Source organism: Drosophila virilis, chromosome 3, assembly GCF_030788295.1.
Source record: "Drosophila virilis strain 15010-1051.87 chromosome 3, Dvir_AGI_RSII-ME, whole genome shotgun sequence".
NCBI classification, from domain to species: domain Eukaryota; kingdom Metazoa; phylum Arthropoda; class Insecta; order Diptera; family Drosophilidae; genus Drosophila; species Drosophila virilis.
This window is the reverse complement of record NC_091545.1, coordinates 18,335,384-18,357,132: the sequence shown is the minus strand read 5'-3', so window position 1 is coordinate 18,357,132 and position 21,749 is coordinate 18,335,384. Positions and strand designations below refer to the sequence as shown.

Here is a 21,749-nt window from a genome sequence, read left to right as displayed (position 1 = left end):
GAAAACTAAGCTAAAACAACTCTGGACTTGTTATACAACACTGGTGCAGCAATAATGTTTATCGAAAAGCGCGCCCTCAGCTGTGGCGGTTGGTCGATATCCATCAGATGTTAATAGTGTGTGTGTGTGTGCTTGGCGGCTTTTTGCAGCGTGATTTTCATTTTGGCATACAAATTTTCATTTATGTTGCAAAATATTAGCAAACATGGAGAGCGCATTAGCGCATGATTTGGAAAATACTGAGCAACGCACAAGCGATGTGGCCGCTGGCTCTGTTTCGTTTGAGGAACTCAATTTGAACAAGAACCTCACAAAATGCCTGAAGTCACACAAATTTTTGACGCCAACCAAAATTCAAGCTGCCGCAATTCCCATTGCAATTGCTGGAATGGGTAAGACTCTTACGTTTCCGTTTTATATTCATTTATGCATGTGTGCAAACATTTTTTAAGATCTGCTGGTGCAGTCCAAAAGTGGAACTGGCAAAACTTTGATTTATGTGCTGGCCGCACTGCAGAAGATGGATAAGTCGGTGCCCAATCCGCAAGCATTGATAATAGTGCCAACGCGCGAGCTGGCCATACAGGTGGAGGACACTGTTAACGGCTTGGCCAATAAGCTGCGGAACAAAAATGCTTATCTGGGCGTAAGCTTTATTGGTGGCACAGACGTGAAAAGAGATCGCATGCGCATGGCTCGCGGTCGCATTGTGGTTGGCACACCAGGTCGACTGATACACCTCATGCAGAACAAAGTATTCAACACGTCCGCCATAAAGCTGCTCGTGCTGGACGAGGCAGATCAGTTGTATTCGACTGATTCTCTGCAAAAGGATGTCCAGACTATTCTAGCATCGCTCCAGCCCGGAAGCCAGATCATTGCATGTAGCGCTACCTACCCGGATGCACTGGACGAACGTCTGGCCAAGTTGATGAATAAACCGGTTCTGGTTTCGAACAGTGAGCGTGCGACAGTATTGCTTGGTGTTCGCCAATTTGTCTATGAGCTGCCGGAGCAGGCAAACAGTATGCAGGAAATGATGGCCAAACTGGCTGCGCTGCACAAGATTTTTGCTCAATTGTCCTACGAGCAGGCCATACTCTTTGCCAGCTCACAAAGTCGGGCCGACTCATTTCGCAACTATTTACAACGCGATGGCGTTGAATGCGATCTAATGTCGGGCGCTATGAAGCAGAGCGATCGCCTTGAGACATTTCAGGTAGACTTGTCGTTTTAGTAATTAATATAAGGCTTAAATAAACACACTAATTTCTGTACATTTAATATATTTCAGGCTTATCGCAGTTTTAAAATGCGCACAATAGTCGCCACAGACTTGATGGCACGCGGCGTTGACTCTTCCCATGCTAACTTGGTTATTAATTTGGATCCGCCTAACGATCTGGTTACTTATTTGCATCGCATTGGACGTGCCGGTCGCTTTGGCGCCAAGGGCATTGCCATTACTTTTATATCCTCGCCGCAGCAATGCGTAAGTTTTAAGCGTATTATTGCCGATGCTGGCACTGGGATGTCGGTGTTGCAATTTCCCGTAGAAAAACGCGAAGGCTTCAACTTTTGGGATTACGATTCCTATGATTTTCCCTACTATTTGAAAACAGAGGCGTATGAGCAAGAGGAGGGCGAACTAAAGCGAATTAAGCAGCGCTGGAAGCCACCGAGCTATGATGAGCAATTACCGGATACGGTTGAAATCGGTGAAGATCATTCGGAAGCAGATAATACTGTTGATATTGATATACAAGAACAAACAGAGTATTTGCCGAAAGGCTCAGTCAATCAGGAGCTCGTTGAGAACGACAAGCCGATTGAAGAGATTGATATTATTGAGGAACAGGCTCGTGAGGAGGAAAACCACGTAACTGCCATTGAAGTGGAACAGGTTTCAACTCAAATACAAAATGTGGAAGAACAAATCAAAGAGTATAGGGTTGAACCCGCAGGCAAGGATGAAACGCTAAATATAGACAATACGGCAGCAATACATGACACGCAAATTATCATGGACAATAAGGAAAATGTCTCGAATAACCAAGCACAGGTACAAAACATAGACAAAACCGAAAATGTGAGCAAAATAGTTGCAGAACAATTCGAGAAACCTCCAGAATTGCGAGAATCTCCCATTGAGCTCATAGAGCTGACACCTTCGGTTGAATTGCCGGCGGCTGCACCAAACTCGATTAATACTAAAACCTATTGCTTAGTTGCGCCCACAGAGCGAAGCTCAACCACATTGCACCCATTGGGCATATCAAATACTGTCGATGATGCCAGCAGCATAATATCGGACAGCATGGAGAATGATTACGATAGTGATGCTTCATACAGTAGCTGCTATTCAGAGAGCGATGTGCACAACATTTGGCGGCATGCATTGACACAGCAAAAGCTGCAAAAGCGCCGTCTACGCAATGCTGGACGTCACATATACCACTTTAATTGGCGCCGCAATTTTCCAAAAACTAAGCATTGGACCTGCGAAAGTGGGAAAAATGCCGAAGAGCAGTCACAGGTAAATAGTCCAAATGAACTTACATAATGTTAAACGTTTTTATAGCCTTGTAGAGGGTATTAGAATTTTGCCATAAAATGTGTAACGCATAGAAGGACACGTCTCCAATCACATAAGCCATGTCCGTTTGCCGAACTGTTTGTTTCTATCTATATTTATTAGTTTATTAATGCTTCTCATATGCATGCAAAATTTTGCCAACTTTGGGCCACTATTTCAAATAGCTACCATACGAACGATCAGTCAAAAAAAGAATAATCGGTCGGAAAATTAGTTCTTTTATGGCAAATGATTCGCCTTTTGAAGCTATTTTCGTCAAACACAGCGTTTACGGGAATCACCGTTCTCGCATAAAATCTTATTACAACTTTGTAATTCTTTGTTATTCAGGAGTGGCTGGATGAACCCAGTGATAAAGAGCAGCTGCCCGAAATGAACAAGGGACAGAGTGAAAGACGTCGTAAAGTCAAAATAACTGTGAGTACATTAAGTAAAATACTTAACAATATAAATTATAATTACTTTTATCGTTTTCAGAGACTCCTAACTTTGATCACGAAGAAACATAAATTTTTGCATCTGCTACAGAAGTTTACAAACTTTTCACAAATCAAAGAACATCTAACGGCCTACATCGAGAAGGGTAAAAGTGATATTCAATTGTCGGATAAATGGATAGAGCAGCTTTACGATGCAATGCGTCACTTGTACTATGTGGATCATAGCAAGCCAAAGCATTTGAAAAAACACACCTTGCCGGATAGACCCAACTTAGAGAATTACAATAGGTTAATGGAAATCATAAGAGGTCATTCATGTCCACAACAGCCGTTGAGCAAGCTAAGCGTACATGTGAATCAGCAACTAAACATACCACCTGCTAATGGAATTGATGAAAACGGTAACGCTGGGGAAGCCTTTTCAGAGAATTCGGAATCAGGATCTTCATATGTGCCCCCAGAAGACAGACTACATGCTAACGATGACATTAGTGAAAATGAAAGTGTGGGAGCTGATAGCTTGGAGCCGTATTCATCCAGCGGTTTTGTGGAGTCAGCTGAGAGTGCATCCTCGGGCATTGATACTTCACAATATGACACCAATTCGTCGATGGTTTTGGAGTCGGACGAGTCTGAGGGAGAGGAGTCATCGACTAATGATGAAGAGGATGACGTTGAGACTGACGAACACAGCAATGCTAGCAATACGGACTCTAGTTCATTGAGTACACTAACCGCAGAAAGCGACAATGCTAATGAAAGCGAAAGTGAATCTGAAAATGAGGAACAAGATGAAGAGAGCAGTCCGGATACGAGCGGCACTAATGCAAGCTCTGTGAGTGATGCTGCCGATGAGCTTGCTTTGGCTCAGGCCCGCTGGCAGTATTTATTCCAGATGCAGTATCAGTTTATTGCCAACTATGTTACCAATTATTTGGCGACCTATCAACGCCAGAATTAAAAGCACCAATTACTCATATTCCAGCGCTACGAATGCGCGAATCCTAGTCTTGAAAGTCTGACCACTATAGAAACTCAGGCATTATATTTTTCTTTTTGAAATGAAATGGAATCAGTTCCCAAAAACAGCTGAATCAGCTATATATATATATATATATATATATAACTTTAAGTGAGCATTTCACGCGCTATGTGAAATGTCAAGTACAAACAGAAGGAAACATATTCTAAAGAAGTATATAAACTTTTCGTTAAAACAAACAACTGTAAAAGTTTAAATAAATATACTGCAAATGAATTGCAAGTTTGTTTTGCAATTTGTTTTTGTTTGTACATTGTAAAAAACTAATAGCAAACTAAAAATCGAGCAAATTAAGATAGATTCCAATATGTCATAAAATTTAAAACACTTTGGAATCAACTGTAGTTGCTGCCCCAAAACCAAAAGGCCTTATACAAATTTTGATATTGGCAAAGTTTTATTACAACTTTAATTCAATAGTGCTTTAAATATTAGTGAAAAAATTTAATGTTAGCGTAAGTTAAAAAAACAACAAAACTGTTAAACTTAAGGAGGATAAGGAGGATCAGGATTCGTGCGGTATTGACAACAGGCTATTAGATCAAAAAAGTGAGTTTGATATTTTCTATTACTTTTTTTCTTACCTTTTTCTTTATTATTATATTACAAGAAGTGTTGATCAAACAAAAGCTTGCAAAGCTTTATCGGGTAACGAGATTTAAAAAATTATCCTGAATCCATTGAAAGTGGTTTAAAGGGGTTTTATTATTTTGTTTGTAAATATACAATAGGTAGAAAGCGGTTCTCCGACCCCATATATGTTCTTGGTTGGGATCTAGTTGACCGATATAGCTATGTCCTTCTGTCCGTATGTATAAACGTACCGATCTTGTTCTCCGAGCTATAAGAGATAGAGACTATACATTTGCCTAGAAATCGACGGAGATATATACATATACACTCAACATTTCTTACATTTACAAACTTTACATTCTCCGATGCCAGCTCTAAATAAACAGCCAAACGGTTTGATTTGATTTATCTTAGCGTCGCGCAGTTTCCTCCTACTAGGATTAATGGGCTCTGCAAGATTTGGACATATTTAAACATTAAAAACTGTGGGATTAGTAAAATTTAAAGTTTCCGCTCATTTTCGTCCCTATTTTAGCTGCTTGTGGTAATAATACTTTCATATTTTTCATAACATCGATACCTTATTCGATAAATCATTGTAAAATTACTCGAAAAATGATAGGTAAAGGCAACATATTTCACATTCGAAAAAAATATAAGAAATGTTGACAGTGTAATTAGGCTATTAGGCTAAGGGAGGTAGACTAACTAAATATGTACGTTTGAGCAAAGTATATTTTCAAGTATATATCGTTGTTAATTGTTAATCGTTGTCAAAAGCTATGTACATACATACATATATTCATGATCAGCAACCGATCAAGAGCCCAGTTTACTTCGCCTCGTTCGTTTGGCCATCTGTCCGTCTGCATGTTTCTATCATAGTTTATCGATATGCATATTTTTATTGAGCTCGGCATTTACGAGCTTCAGTATTTATATATTTTTACTTATCTACTAAATTATAAGGCTAGAGTATTAAATCTTCGGCGTGCCGAAAACATTCTTACTTTCTCGTTTAAATTATTCTCATTAATGCAAGTAATTTTCTTGCTGCAGCGTGGGTTGCTGGTAGAGAAATGATCAGGGTATCCATTAGTCGGGCATTACCGACTAGAACATTCATTCTTATTGTTTTTACTGCTTCTTTGGCAAAAACTTTCTCAGTTTTTTAAGTATGCCCCCTTAAGGGGATAAATTCGTCTTGGAAGCAATTGTTTTGAATTATTTCTACTATGTCCCCAATGTAGCTAAGTCAGCTTCTTCAGTTGTAGTAGCAGCAAATTTGATAGTTCGGCGGGTGAAATCGCACAAAAAGATGACTTGAGCAGGAACTAACAAATTGCGGCGCCAGTCCAATTGAAAAACATAAATCATGTGTTGTCGGAACAGTTGCTGCATCAGCATCAGCAGCAGCAGCAGCAGCAACATCTTTGCGATTGTCCTCTTATGCCGCTCACTTGTCTGCCAGAGAGATTGCGGCATGGGCTGAAGCTTGGCCCGGCCACATGCCAAGGCGGTTGCGTCGGTGGCAAAGTCAAAGCGTTCGCCCTCCGGTTATTGTGCACGCAAAGCGCCGCAAAGTTGCCGCAGTCTCTGCCAAAACTTTGCTGTTCTCCGATCGCTGCTCGCGTGCACTTGCGTTCCAAATCCAATAAGGAGCGTGAGAAACAGCCGGCATGAATGCAAAGTGAGCTGGAACAGCCGGCCACGACAAAATTGTATAGATGCTAGCTGCATTTGTTGTTATTGTCGCTGCTGTTGTTGCTTGTGCCTGGCTAAGCTCGGTTCGATTAGCGATAAAACCAAGATGCGAAAATATGTGTTGTGCGTCGTTGTGTTTGTTGCATTTGTTGCTGTTCGGTCAGCCTGGCTCTGTTCAGTTGCAGGTGTTAAGCTTTATAATGATGTTAACATTTTTATGGCCCACAATAGCAACAAGAAAAAACAAAACAAAAAAAGCTACAAAATTTGTTCAGCGCAATCATTTTTTGCGTTTAGCCACTGACCGTATTTGGGCTTGAGCGATTTAACGCTCATAAGTGGAATTCTCTGGTGCCGGGACTGTCCAACGTATACTCATATTTGTTAAAACTAATTAAAATTGTTGAGTATCGTGTATAATTATGAGCAAATAACTTGCGTATTAAATAAATATAAATGTATATGGCATTGGGCATTTTCAAAAATATGCTGAGTTGCAATTAAAGTCAACTATATAACTCAAGATTTAGGGAAAAATGGGTGACACGGGATCGATATTCATGTTTCGATTCGTTTAATAAAAGAACTTGTCTGAAACCAAGGTATCATTTTAAAAGAACTATGATTCGGGCTTACAAATCAATTAATAGTTCATATCTCTTTCAATTGATCACCCCTTAAAATCATTCCATTTGTATGTACAGCTCATTGGGTTATTTCTATTGGAAGCCCTTTTATAAGATAATTATGACATAATACTCGTGATATATATTTAATGCAGGGCTAAATGTAGTTACATTTATATACATATGTGACAGGCAGATCAGAACTAATAATTTATATATATATACAATAGAAGAAGGGTTGTTGTTATATTTATGTGACCAGCTGTATGACGCCTGGGCACGCATACATAAATAAAAGTCATCATTAATTTAATTTAGTATAAACAACATGGCATGCCTGCAATTATTCACTCAAACCAAGTGACGAAAACGTATACGAATATGGAAAAAAAAATCAAACTAAAATAAATAAAAACGCCAGCGAAACGCACGCGACGGGAAGGCAACGACAAAAAACGCGCGAAACAATTTTTGTTGACAAAAATGATCAACAAAAATGAAATGTGGGCAATTATAATGAATTATTTTGACACTTAGGGCTTGCAATGCACAACTAAAAATGCATAAGCCTAATTTATGCTCTGCCGTCGACATGAAACGCATTTTATTGCATTTTAAATATGATAAATAAACATGCATTTTTGGGCCAACCACATTTTAGACTTTATTTATGCAATTGAACAAATAGAAAAAACAGAAAAATAGAAGAAAAAAGAAAAAAATCAGCCATTACAGCGTACATAAATTGTAACCTACGCAAGTCTTTGCGGCTAGTGCAACATGCAACAAAGCAAATTGCATTTTTCACTTAAGTGCCAACAACAGCAACAAGGTCCACGGCATCTTTTATGCATATAGATGGGAGCGCCCGGGTCGCGCTATGGCAATACCATGAAGAATTGGCGGGAGAATCCGTTTTTAATTGGTGAAAAATAGCTTAAATTGTCTACGCTGATTTTTGCGACGGCATCATTTGCTGGTTTTGCCCCCAAAGGGTATTGCAAGTAGCTTCGCTCTCACCATAAATGACTCGCAGCAACAACTAAAACAACAACCAACAAACAAAAACAACAGCAACAACATTAATGGGGCAATGGCAAACAATAAAAGCAGCTAGCGGCTTGTACGCGATTAACATCGCTTCCAAGATTTGTAATGCTAATAAATTGTACACATTATAGAGCGTAGCAGTGTGTCAGAGCGAGAGGGGCAACACGAAAATTGTTTGGCAGGGGAGAGTCTAAAGATCAGGGGCTAAAAAAAGCCACAAGTCGCACGCGTAAATTGTTACACTGTGCAAAATCAATATACGAAGTCAGTCATCAATACATCAAATTTTCTAAAGCTGTCAGAAAGCAATTGTATTCATTTAACTGATACCCTGTATCCATCGAAAACGTTGAACAAGGGGTATATGGAACTTATGCATAAGGGTCTTACCAAAGTATTCTTTACTCCATAGAAAGTTAAACCGATCTTGACAGTTTCGTTTTCCTTTTGTTCATCCTGGAGATTGTCATGTTTAGTTTCTTGGACATTTATTTCATGTTATCGCAACCCCAGCCCGTTCTGCTGCTTGCTTTGGGTTAATCTATAGGGTTTCCTTCATAAAGGCATCTCTTACACTTAAAAAAGCACGTGGCTTACTCTAGGTTTATTTCATGGTATACTTTTGGAGTAATCAAATAAAATATGAGTTTATGGGACATTCAAGTTAAATAAAATAACTAAAGATGTGTGCCTTGAACTTGTAGTTGTACTTGTATCTAAATGCTCCAAAAATAGGTTCAAGAAAGTCAGCCATTGGCAAATTTAGTTGACACTCACTCTCATCTAACGATCAAATGAATAATCTACACTGCGAGAAAAAGCAGTTAATATATTAGGCCAATTAACAAAGTAGGTTTATAATAACAGCACGACTTAGAACCAATGCCAAATGGAACGCAGCCAAACATTGTCTTTGTTTTGATGTGCTTAGCTTAATAAGCATATGCAACTCTTGTGCCAGAATATTATATATCCAACTGACTAAAATGATTTCTAAGAAGTATAAGCTTTTGTCTGCTGCCCTTTGGCATCAATTGACGCATGACATCGCTCAGTGCAAAAGCCGCAATCAAAAAGCCGCATGACTTTTAGAACGTCAAAGCCAGCGAATGTGCAGCTTTAAATGGAGGCGATTCGCAACTCGAAACGACTCGACGACTCGTAAGCTCCAAGTGCGGCTTTTGTGGTTCCCAGGCGACTTAGAGCGAAAAACATGCTAGTCGCTTTAATTGTTGCCGCTGCTGCAAAGTGATTTTTCTAATGCAATTTTCAATGGCTTACGCAACGGCAACAGCAACAATAACAATAACAGCAACAACAACAATGGCAACATGTTGCTGTGGGGCAACCTACCGCTGCCTTGGACGTGTTGCGCGCATAATTACCCAACAGCAGCAGCAGCAGCCGTGCCGGCAGCAGCAGCAGCTTTTTAATCCCAGCCAAGTCTGTGACTCTGTCTGTCCGTTGGAAGTGTTCTCGGTTCCCTCTTTAGCCGTGCAGTGGTAATCATTCCACGCATACGCGCATATTTTGCATTTTTAAATTGTTGCATTTTGCGCATTTTTATGACAAGCAAAACTCTTGCATTGATAGTCACCACCAATCACTCAGAGAATGGCATCCAACTGAAGATGGATACCTGGCCAGCTGTCTGTCTGCTGTTTCGATTCATCTGTTGTTTGCCGCACACTATCTCTCACACACTCACCTCATCATTATTAAAATACATATTGTAAATCAAACAAAATATTTTTGCAGTTGTGCTGCTTGTTCTTCCTTGCAAACATTTTGGGTTAAATTGTGAGAATGATGGAACAAAATCTGAGTATATAAGAGAAAAAGTATGCACAAAGTTAGCATAAAAGGCTATATTGTTCTCGTGCAAGTTATTGGAGAGGGCGGACGAGTCGATGTCTCCAGAACGGCCTTTTGGCACCGAGTTTCTTGTCTGTTTTTCTCACGTCTTTAGCTGACGAAAAACATGTCTATGAATCCAGGTTTAGCAACATTTAATTTTTAAAACCTATCAAAAATATATTCCAAAATAAGTATTTTAGCTTTGAGTATTTATAGTGTTAATGCATTGATTACATTTTAAAACTTAAACAAATTTCTATTTCTTGTTGTACATTTTGATAACATGACTTATAAAAAGTTCGCTTCTGTTGTTTTTCGAAAAACTGGTTAGATTTATAGTTCGGTTCGGTTGAGTAAAACATGGTTCGGTTCTGGATTTAACTTCAGTTGTGTTTCGAATAACTCGTTTGATTTATGGTTCGGTTCGTATTAAAAACCTTATTGGAATATCAAGTTCGAACAGGTTCGGTTCAAAACAGGTTTGCAGTCTTGGTTCGTCGAACTATGTGCATGTATAATATAGTTATGTATTTTACTTGGGCTAAGAGTATCACATCTAAAGCAGTTCTAGGTATTTCCTGTTATCATCATTAAGCTACTCTAGTATAATAGATAGAAATTCGTTTTTCGTAGCCGCTGTTTAACCCAGCTAATTTGTTCTGTAACAACAACAGGTAAAACCTATTTGATCATGTTTCTTTTAAACAACTCCCACTTAGTAAGTACCAAGTGAACTGAAATTATTTTAATAATTCAGTATTGAGCCAATTATAGCCTTGAGGCAATTTTGTTGTAATACTTAAAATGTAAATTGGAATTTAATGTATATTTTTACGAAACCTACGTCAATTATATAAATTAAGCGTGAATTAGCAGGAAAAAAATAGCGATAAAACAAACAAAAATAGGAAAATAACAAATGCTAGTTGGCAACCTTAGATAGGTACACAGATAGTTAGAAAAGAACGCGATTACGACGGCAACAACAAGACGCGAAAACAAGAAACATGTTAAGTGCAGGCGCATTATGTTGCAAAATGTCACTTTTAATTGGGCAACCTTGAAACATCAATGCGAAAAACGAGCGAAAGAACCGCAACAGCAACAGCAACTGCAGCAGCAGCAACATGTTGCTGAAGGCCACCGCAGCAACAGCAACAGCAACAACAACCACAGCAACAACAGCAACGGCAACAATGACAAACGGTTAACGAGTGGAGCGGCAGATTTAGATACGAGCACAAACAGACACATCAAAAGGCCAGGCAAGAGGCGGGAAAGGGACTGTTAGACGGATCGACGGACGTGCCGTTATGTGTTACAATTAGCAAATTGCACATTTATGCTCACATGGCGTTGAGCCACGCCTCTCTCTTGGCCGCCCCCTGGCCAACTGACAATATAAATCAATCATAGGCTTATACACATGCATGTGTGTATGTGTGTGTATGTGTGTGTGTGCGAGTTCTTATTGGAAAGTCTAAGCAACAACCTTGAGAACAGCCGCAAAATGCTTTTGATTGGCACAGCTCTTAGGCTTGAGGGGGGGGAGGCGGTATGCTTATAATGAATATGACTATATAAAACATGCAACCCGTCAACGGGCTAACAAATGTGTAAGCATAAAATATGGCACATCATTTATAATTTCCGGCGCAACTTACATAATTCAATTAATGTGTATTTCCCGTGTCTTAAACAGCATTTGCAATTTCCTAAGTCTGGCGAGTTGCAACAGGAAATCTCCACAAAATCGGCTGCTTCACAAATCGCCACTGGCTGTTGCAAAACGCACATGTTACACACACACACAGGCACACACATTTTGTATACGTATATGTGCTTTTAATTTATGTGAAATCTTTGACCCAATATATTGCATATTTAGTCGTATAGGCTGCAGGGCTATCAGGGCTGCAAGCACAGAAAACCATTTGGTTGGTTCGGTTCACAATTCAAACTAAGTTAAGTTCGGTACTTGACTCATCTTGAAAATTCATTTACATAATTTGAATTTTTGAATCGAACACAATTTTCAACATATATGGTTCGGTTCGTAATTCGTCGCATATATTTACATAATTTTATGAATGAACATTAATTCAATATTGATATCTAGAGTACTGAAAATGCAAATGCTGTCTTTAACCAAACCATTTTTTGGCAGAGGTTTGGGTTTCGGGTAATATCCAATTAATCTGATTTGAGATTACGGTCTTGGCGAAAAGACTGAATTCTGAATTCAAACCCTATTGCAAAACCGGTTTTCAATTTTCTTCACCTCGGCATTATACACGCGCTTTTGCCTTTGTTTGTTTTACAAATTTCCGCATATTTAGTTTTTCGCTATGCTGTGCATCAAGTGCTATGCTGCATATTTAGTTCAGGCTCATGAAAAATGCATTCAAACATAAACATGATAAGGTTTCATGCATTTTCATTTCCTTTTACTATTTCCACGTATTTTTGCGGTCAAGCTTTGATTTAATAGAGTAAAATCTTATGATATTTATAAGATTAATTCAAGTGTTTGCTCTGGAAATGAGTGAGTACCAAGTACCAAGGTATGCAATTGCAATTAGTATGCGAGCGACTTGCATTTGTATGGTCCAATGTGAATACAACATGTTCACAGTCAATCTATGAGTTGCAGTTGCTACACGCTGTGTCTGTTTCTCGTGTCTAATTGATCTTTAGCGTGTTATTTGTTTTGTACAACACCTTCCACGTCTCCAGTGTCTCGAGCGTTGTCTGTGGGTGGTAATCTGGCAAAAAACAAAATTAAATGCCTCCAAGCGAAAATTGCTGGCTAATTAATGCCAAATGGCCAATGGCGGCAGCAGCACTAGCAAAATGTGGGCGTAACGCCGTAACTTCTAACTATACTATTATTATTATTATTGGCTTTGGCGGCCAGTGGCATTTGCATGTGACATAAAAGTGATTGGAGTAATTGATAATTGTGCAGAGACACGAAACCGAACGACCAATTACAGACGTCCCGACGGACACGGTTTGTTCATGGTCTATACCAAAAAGGTGGCAACGACAAGTTCGTTGCCTAAGTCTTTTGTTTTTGCACTCGAAAACGTGTTGGAAAAAAGTTTCAAAAATTTATCAATTACAAATACATGAAATTTCAACAAAATTAATAGTCAAAACTACTTATATTTGAGAAATGAACAACAAAAAAAAAACACCTATATATATTTGTGTGTATACAAGCTTGGACTAAAAGTGCAGCATATGAATTGAAAAATGGTTATACAATTGCGAATGCGAGTTGTTGGTGGTTTTGGCCAATCTCTTGCCATAAATCAAGCCGCACAATATAACCGCAGGCGCCTTGTAAGCGAGTCCCAGTCACCGGGTTGGCTCTGACTTGCCAGTGACTGTGACTGACAGCCGTACGAGCCGAGATCTTGACCAACAGACCAACCGAGAGACAGATAGACCCACGCTTACTTTAACATTAGCAAATCAAATACAAATTCAAATTTAAATCTAGCTAATTTCAAAGCCGAAACTCATTTAACTGGACGATTGCTGCTGGCCGGCCGCCCGGCTCGAAATAGAGCAACAAATCCAAACCACAAAGTTAATTTTATTTTCCACCTACTGGCAAAATCAATTTGCTTCGTGTGGCACGTGCGCCAAATAGAATGAAAATTGGCCAGAACTGAGGGAGGCAGCAGCTGACTGAAGGGGTGTCACGGAGGGGCCAACTTAAACGTGCGCCCCCACAAATAAAAACCGAATGGATTTGGTCAGTCAGTCAGTCAGTCAGTCAGTCAGTTGGTCTATTCGTGTGCGTCACTTCAGACACTGCGATCAGGCGAGGCAACAATTGTCATTCATTGTGGCCCCGATTCGTACATAACGGTAGCCCAAACTCAAGACCCACAACATTGCGCTTGTTTCTGGGCGCCTTTTAAAAGTACATTTCGATGTTGTATCAGAAACTGCAATTACGATTGTTCAAAAATTGCCTCGAGTTGTATTGCCAAATTATCAGAGGAGAAGTGCGGCTTGAATTAAATTATCCAACAAAGTGCTGCTTAAAAAGCCAGACGCCAAGATATCTCACAAATAAATGTTCACAAGATGGGAACACAGAATCCTTAATAATGAATTATATAGTCAGACTTGTTAAACCACTTTTGAAACTGTACAAATTATTACATTTTTTTGTACAATTTATTTAGTTGCATATATTGTTTCTATCCCCCTCGCCATATAGTATGCAAGTCTAAAAAAAATAAGGAAAAACTGAAATATGTACGAGGTTGCACCAATGCAACGCTTAATAAAAATGGCTCCGCTCCAACTTGCAGCACATAACAAATGCGTATTTAATGTGTCAAGGGAGCAGAGGGGGCCAAGCGGCACGTTTACTCGATTTCCATTTAACGCCTTAAGTTTTTTTTTTCGCTCGCCTTGCTTAGTTTATGGGTGGTCAGCGTTGAGGCCGCAAGCCCTCGGGGCCTCCTGCATTTTAATTTGTTTTTAATAAACGGCAACCGGGCAGCAACAGCAGAGACAACTATTTTTGATATATGCGACAAGATTATATAGCTGAGCACTGACTAAGGCGGCAGCTTGGCGATTTTGTTCATGTAATTTGGAATTCAACACCCGAAAAAGAGTTGGTTATTAACTGTGAACTGTGGCACACTTAATCGCAGGTTGCCAATGCCAGCAGCTGCCGGGACAGACAGGATAACTAACAGCTGCAAATCGTTGGAAATGTTAATTTAATTGTGGAATAGCCAAAACACAAATCAAAGCAAACTTAATAGTTTAATCGGGTATACAGCCAATATAAATTCCTCAAGCTCTCTATTAAAATATTTTCCCATTCCAACTATCGATCGCATAAATAGCCAATAACATAATCGCCGCTATATATATTTTTTATTATTATTATTATTATGGCGCACATGTCGCGTATAGATAGAGTGTAATTTATAAATAGCCCAGAAACTGACAACGGCAATTAACAAGCCTGAGAATTTGGTACACACTGACTGCATTGGCATTTGGGTTCAGTCGGGTTGAATTCAGCTGTCGCTGCCCTAGTGGGCCGGCAGCCTGCAGCTGTCTATGCGAAATTGAACTGCTCCAATTTAACAAAAATCTCTGTCCGACCCCGACCTCCCTCCTAAGAAATTCTTTTGGTGCCAATAATTGAACCGGATTTGTGGGCATTTCGATTTTTTGTCGCAGTCAGTTTTGGTCAGAATTAATTATCGCTGCAACTGACTCTCTTAAGTGGCTGTCGAAAAGACAAACAAATGGCAACAAAAAAAAAAAATATATATATATATTTAATAAATAAATAAAAATACAAAATTGAAGAAAAAGTCAAAGTCTTAAAATCTTTGAATTTTTACAGTTTTGTGTTGTCTTGCACCTGGCGACAGGTCAGCCCCCCAAAAAAATATCCAAGCTCGGTGCGCATATTGCACAAAACTTGCCGTCAGTTGTGAAAAATTAACTACAAGTGCTCGTTGTTGTTGTTATTGTTGTTGTTGTTGTTGTTGTTGCTGTTGCTGTTGTTGTTTTAGCTGCTTTGTGTCTGCAACAGCTGCAAGTGTCTGGCAGCCGCCATGGCACTTGTATGCTTGTATGCGGTTGTTTTTTTCCTTGGAGTTTTTCCCAAACAAGACTTAAAAATTATATGAAAATTTATGATACATTTGCCTGCACTTGGTTGTCAACTCGACGGTAGATGGGATTGGAACGTGGTCTGGGTACAAATACAGATGCAGTTACAGGCACAGCCACACACAGCTGTCTGGTGTGACCAAACAGGGCTGGCTTATGTCCAATAGAATGGCCAGCTTGGACTTACTTTTGTAATGGGTCCAAGCAATTTTGGGTTAATTGGCTTTGACCCACTTGCAGCTTGGACCAAGCAATGGTCTGCTCAAAACAGATGTTTCTGCCAATTTACGTTCAGTTTGCCTGACAACCTTACTTACCATGACATTTGGTGAAATTGGCTACCATTAGCAAATATGCAAATATTTACTATGCAGCTATTTACTAAGTTATAATAAGCTTACTAAGTTATAATAAGAGACAATCTTTTAGAAATGCCTTTGCTATATAATAGGAATATCAGATTCCTGGAGACATATTATAAGCTTATAGTCTTATATTTTATATGACATGGAGCTTAGCTTAGAAAGAAAGTAACGGTAAGAGTAAGAGAAAGACTGTAATATTTGCGATTATAATTAATGTTTTTTTGCAATAGTCGGTCAGTCCCGACTAGTGAACTCTTACTTGTTATAATTATAATTTCTACTTTCATTTTTATTGTAATAACTTTTTATTTAGCACTGTTTAATGTGATATTCGGCTAAAATAATACACTAGCCTAGGATTCGAAAATTATGTGAGGGATTAATATTCAGCTGGAAAGGGTGAGTTTGAATTATTCAACTTTTATCGTTTCTACCACTTGAATTTATTTGGGACAATTATTTTCCGTTATTTGAATATATTTGCATGAAGAGGAAGCTCTAAAAACTCTATTTGAAAAGTGTCTAAATTGTAGAATATATAAATTATAAGATCTTTTCTTAAATGTGACACATCACTTACATCAATTAATTATGATAGAAGTCGAAAGAAAATAGTAATCAAGTCAAAAAATTAGGAATCAATGGGTCGCAAAAGACGAACGTATATTAATTGTTTTAACCAAAATCTGATTTGCTTACGCACCTCGACCCGATTGTAACAAAATGTGATACAAACGCAACATAACATTTTCTGTGTGTAACAAAGTTGCCATAGTTTTTGGTAAGCAATTTGCACCGCACCACGGCACGTTGGAGAACAGCTGCTAGGCCTCACCTCTAACGGCTCCCCACACACCTAAAAAAAACCTACATGGGCAGCAGCAGCTGCTGCAACCGTCGCAGCAGCAGCTTTGCCTCCCGCTGCCACTTTGCATAACAAACGACTTTATTAATTTTCAAATTACCGAAAGTCAGAGGCCGGCTGGGCATTTGGGTTGCATTTTGTTGGCCTTTATGTAGCACTTGGAAATGGTTTTAAGCTTGAGTTGGTTTTTTTCTTTTTTATTTTTTGATTTTTCGTTTTGGTAGGCGTTGTGAGAAAATCTTGGCAAATGCCAAAACTTTGTGATCGCAGCCAGATTCAAGAGCGTGTGGGCAGCAGCTGCAGCAGCCGCGGGCAATGCGCAAATATCTTATGCTAATATTTGTTAAAAGCAAAATGTCGCTTCGTGCCAGCTTGGTTAATAAATCAGTAAATTATAAATGCCCAAAGATTGATGTGCATTGACTTGGCCCAATGCCGTGTGACAGGTCAACCACTTAGCCTAGCTGCCCGGTTCCTAGCTTTGGGTAAAAATAATCCAAAGAAATGTATAATGCTAATTTCTCAATTAACTTGCGCGGCATTAGCATTAGTTAACATAGGCAAACGTTTTGTGCAATGCGAATTAAATGGCATTATCCATAAATCATACAATTAAAAACTAATCAAGCAATGACACATGACATCAAAAGCTGCAACAACAAACGGCACGTTGCAACGCAAAAACAACAACAACAACAGCAGCAGCAAACACCAACAACAACAATGGTTTTCTCGCCAAGCTGCCGTCGATGTTGTCGTCGGCCTTTTGGGCCCACTTCAAAGACAAATTTATGTATTGTCAGGCCAAAGAAATAAGTAAAGCTGTAGAGAAAAAAAAAGCCTTACAACAACTGCATAATTCAAAAATTATGAGACCCATTAGAGTAACAGAGAACTGACAAAACCGTCGAGGTTTCAGGCTGGGCCTCTCAGGCATTTCCAAAGATCCAGCCAATGGATCGCTGCAGCTTGGAAAGGGGGATGGGGTAAGGGTATAAAAAGCCACACGCCGCAATCGTAAAAACTTCAACTTGCACACGAATGGCTAGAAAATTATTTTAAGTTATTTGTTGATTGTTTTCAAAATTGTTGCCATGTAATGCGATGCCAATGCTGCTGCCGCCGCAGAGACTTAAACTGGCAACTCAGACAGAGACTGAGACTGCATCTGGGGACTGCGACTGAGGCAGTGCGTCAGACAATGCAAGTGCGGCTCCAGCTTTTGAACAGACGAGACAGTTTGGCTTTGCCTCTTGTGCGTGGCTCTGAGTGTGTGTGTGTGTGTGTGTGTGTATGTGAGTGTGTGTGGCATTTGCAGACTCCATATTATGGTTGTTGCTATGTGCTGTGACTGTTGCAGGTGGCAGGTAGTCAGTTAGCCACGAAGTAACTGCTTGAAATGCTGCTGCAAATATCCGAAGTATAACAAGAGTTCAAGCAATTTGTATATGTATAGCTAAATGTTACAAATGGCTTTAACACTCAACCTGAACTTTAGCCAATTCCATGTTTGACTTTAACAGAATTTAAGGCTCATATTTATTGACTCTCATTTATTCATTTGTGTTTAACAGTTTGTTTACTCGGGTACAGAAATGTGACATAAATAGACGTATGTGTTGTTGCTGAGGGAAGACTTTCTTCATTTGTATTCTCAATATCTTGTCTCTGATGAAAACGACAGCATATAATGGGCCTATTGCCAAATATTCTATTGGGCCAGCTCTGCTAAACCTTATCATTCAGTTACGCTTGAAATTTATTTAAAATAATATAAGCAATTTGTTGAAACTTAAAAACTAGCTGTGAATAAGCAGTATTTACAATACATTTTAAATGCCAAATCAATTGAGTGCTCCAAACAACTATTTGCTTATCTCATTAAACTGGCTTAAGTATCTAATAAGTTATAGAAGCTCAACAAGTTGTTGTCCTGGGTGCAGCTGGGAACTCGAAATCTACCTGATGGACCACAGTTAAATGCCATGCAGCAGACTGTAGACTGCCGGCTGCCATTCGCAGCGTGCTGCCTCCATGGTTAAACACTTTGCAATCAAAAATGTCACCATTTAATTACGCACACAAAACAGTTTAAGCAACTTGCAGCCGCCAGCTGACAGCTACAGCAACGGCAACAGCAACTACAACTGCAACGCAACAGCAGCAACAACAAGCGGCAGCTAAAAGCGTTGCACAAATCTCGTCAGAAATTAACATAAATCCAATCACAAAGCCCGCACGTAGCCCGTTGCCAACTTGGCCAACTTGGAAGCCGTAGGACGGCGGTCGTTTAAGCGATATCCACTCCCTCCGCATTTTTATACCAATCCGAATCTCTGTTGGCCGTCATGTTGCGCTTTCGCCCACGCGACTAATCGCGCAACTGTGCAACGCCAACTGCAGTTACGTTGTCAGAGATTTTTGCGTTTCTGATTGGTTTTTGTTGTTGTTGCTAATATACCCTGGCAGAGGGTATAATAATTTAGTCAGAAACTGTGTAACTAATAGAGTGAAATATCTTTGAAGCCATACAGTATATGCATTCTTGAGAAGTATACAAAATGAGATTGGGTACGTCTTCCTGTTACAGTTATTACTTAGTTCGAATCGGGTCAATGTATAATGTAGCTGCCATAGGAAGAATTTGTCTAAAATTGTGTTCTTGAATAAAAACATTGTTGACCTTTGTGACAGAGACTAAATTTGGGATTATCTATTGAAGTACTATATAATAAAGATGCCAAGGGCATGATCAGTCGACAAATAAGTTCTCGCATGAGCATCTTTTTTGTTCTTCAAGATATATCGACAAGACTTGCGATCTTTACAAAGTGTTAGCAACATCAAAAAATATTTATTCATATATAGCTCTTTAGAGGAATCGTTGAGCGTGTGCTGGGCATTCACGAGCATGAATTTTCTCCAAACTTTAATCTTCTCTAGGCCGCATCTATACAAGGGTATTTAAATTTCAACGTGCCCATGATAGCCGAGAAATCTTGTTGTTAGTTGCTTTGGTTTGTCTTATGGCTGGCTGCTGCCTACGGCGCCCTCACATGACAGCCGGTCTGACGTGGACGTTGAATAACTGCTGTTGTATCCCCGAATTCCGCTGCGATCTGCAGAGAGACACTTGCATTTTTATTACGTTTTCGAATTGTCATTTGGACAGCGAATGTTGGTCTCATAAGTGTCCGCATAAATGTTGTTTGCTCTTTGCTGGGCAACAATTCAATTATCCAAAAAATATGCAAATGTCAATGCGGGTCTTAAGTGTTTGCCTAAAGAGTCGGCGGGTGGGGGCTTGGGGCATAGAGGTGAGATTCAGAATTGCACTCGTGACATAGTTCATGGTATCTTGATTTCATTTTTCAATTTTCACAACGAGCTCACTTGCAAATGAAAGAGAAGCACAACATACAACTGCTGAAGACGAAAACTATGCAGCCAAGTTGAAGTTGCAACATGTTGCCAAGGCGTGCCAGGCGCAGTAACAGCAATAGCAACAGCAACAGTAAGAGCAACAGCAATGGCAACAACACCGTCAACACGTTGCACGTAGCAGCATTTCCGTTTCACAATTAACGTTCTACGTGACAAGTGACACCAATTTTACCACCTTTGCTATGTGTTTTATGCCGTTGTTACTTGTTGCTTGTGGCCTGTTGCTGTTGCAAATGGTTTTTGTGGACCACCACCAGGGCAGAGCCCGAGTCGAAGCTCAGGGCTTCTCTTCCAATGGCGTGCTGCAGATGCACGTTCCGCGATTGTCTGCGCAGTTTTGTTTAGGTTAATGGAGATGATTTGTTGCCCTATTCTAATGCAACGTAACAGTGACAACGACAACGACAACGACAACGACGACTGCAAGTGCCAGGCAACTATGTTGCTCCAACTCTTCCATATAAAAGTGGCCCGCATCCGTAATGAAACATTAGCGGGCGAAGTAGGAGCAGAGCAAATGCATATGGGAGCAGTCTGGCTTTTGACTTTCACATGTGACTCTTGTTTGCTGGCCTTCGACTTGGCCTCCATTGAGCAGCTTCACTCTTTCCAAGAATTTTTTCTTCTTTTTTTTTATAGCCAACCAAGTGTGGGGCCGCCTGGAGTTAGACGAAGTGGAGTTGGTTATTTTGGGGAATTCTTGCCGCGTGCCGTTGAAATTATGAAATTGACAAATTGCCGCAACGGCCGCACGGCCTCTAAATGCTCCAAGCTGACCCTAACGACGCCTGGCCAACTACCGAGAATAACATGTGGCGGTGGCTGTCCAATGTCCGGATGTGCCGTATGTGTCGGGGTTAGCGTGTGGGTCGACGCTGACAATAAGCTGAGTTATTGCTGCGCAGATGAAAATTGTTTTCCAGTTGCATACTGCGGTTTGTGCAGTGTCAAGTTGTTGTTGTTGTTGTTGTTGCTGGAGTTGTTGAAGTTGTCCAGATGCGATCATTCACAAAATTGCCAAATGTGCAAGGTAACTGAAGTTCCGAGCATGATTAATTATGCTCAGTCTGCGCATTCCTTTTTTGTTTATTTCTGACAATTGCGCTTAAACTATTCCCGTTCTAAGTCTATTAAGCTCAACTTAAACTTTTACCTATTTTCTACCAAGGCTGCAAACCTGGCTTTAATCAATCCAATCCACGATAAGCCAGGAATTTATGATTTAGGGTATTTGCTAGTCGGGCACTCCTGAATGTTGTATTTGTGATATTATGTCTATCGGTGTCAGCTATGCTCCATTTGCAATCCGCTTATCGGCATAATTTATCAGCGACAAATACACAAATGCGCAAATCGCCTGGTATTCCGTTGGGAAAAAATCAACAAATCGACAACATTTGCCAGGAAAAATCAGTTATCGCTAATCAGAAAATGTAGTGCGAAAACTGCCGAATGCAATCGCATGCGACAGATAATCGGTACAAATTCACACGTTTAGCAGGAGGAGCGGCAGCTATGCC

General features: G+C 39.8%; 1 protein-coding gene across 1 annotated transcript; it reads left to right on the top strand.

Annotated features, from left to right (window-relative positions):
* The first annotated feature begins 104 nt into the window (after positions 1-104).
* Positions 105-4,016, top strand: Gem3 (Gemin 3). Its single transcript, XM_002047805.4, has 5 exons — positions 105-392; positions 453-1,219; positions 1,295-2,536; positions 2,927-3,013; positions 3,074-4,016. The coding sequence occupies exons 1-5, from the start codon at positions 206-208 to the stop codon at positions 3,995-3,997; spliced, it is 3,207 nt and encodes a 1,068-aa protein (XP_002047841.1). The 5' UTR covers positions 105-205; the 3' UTR covers positions 3,998-4,016.
* Positions 4,017-21,749: the final 17,733 nt, after the last annotated feature.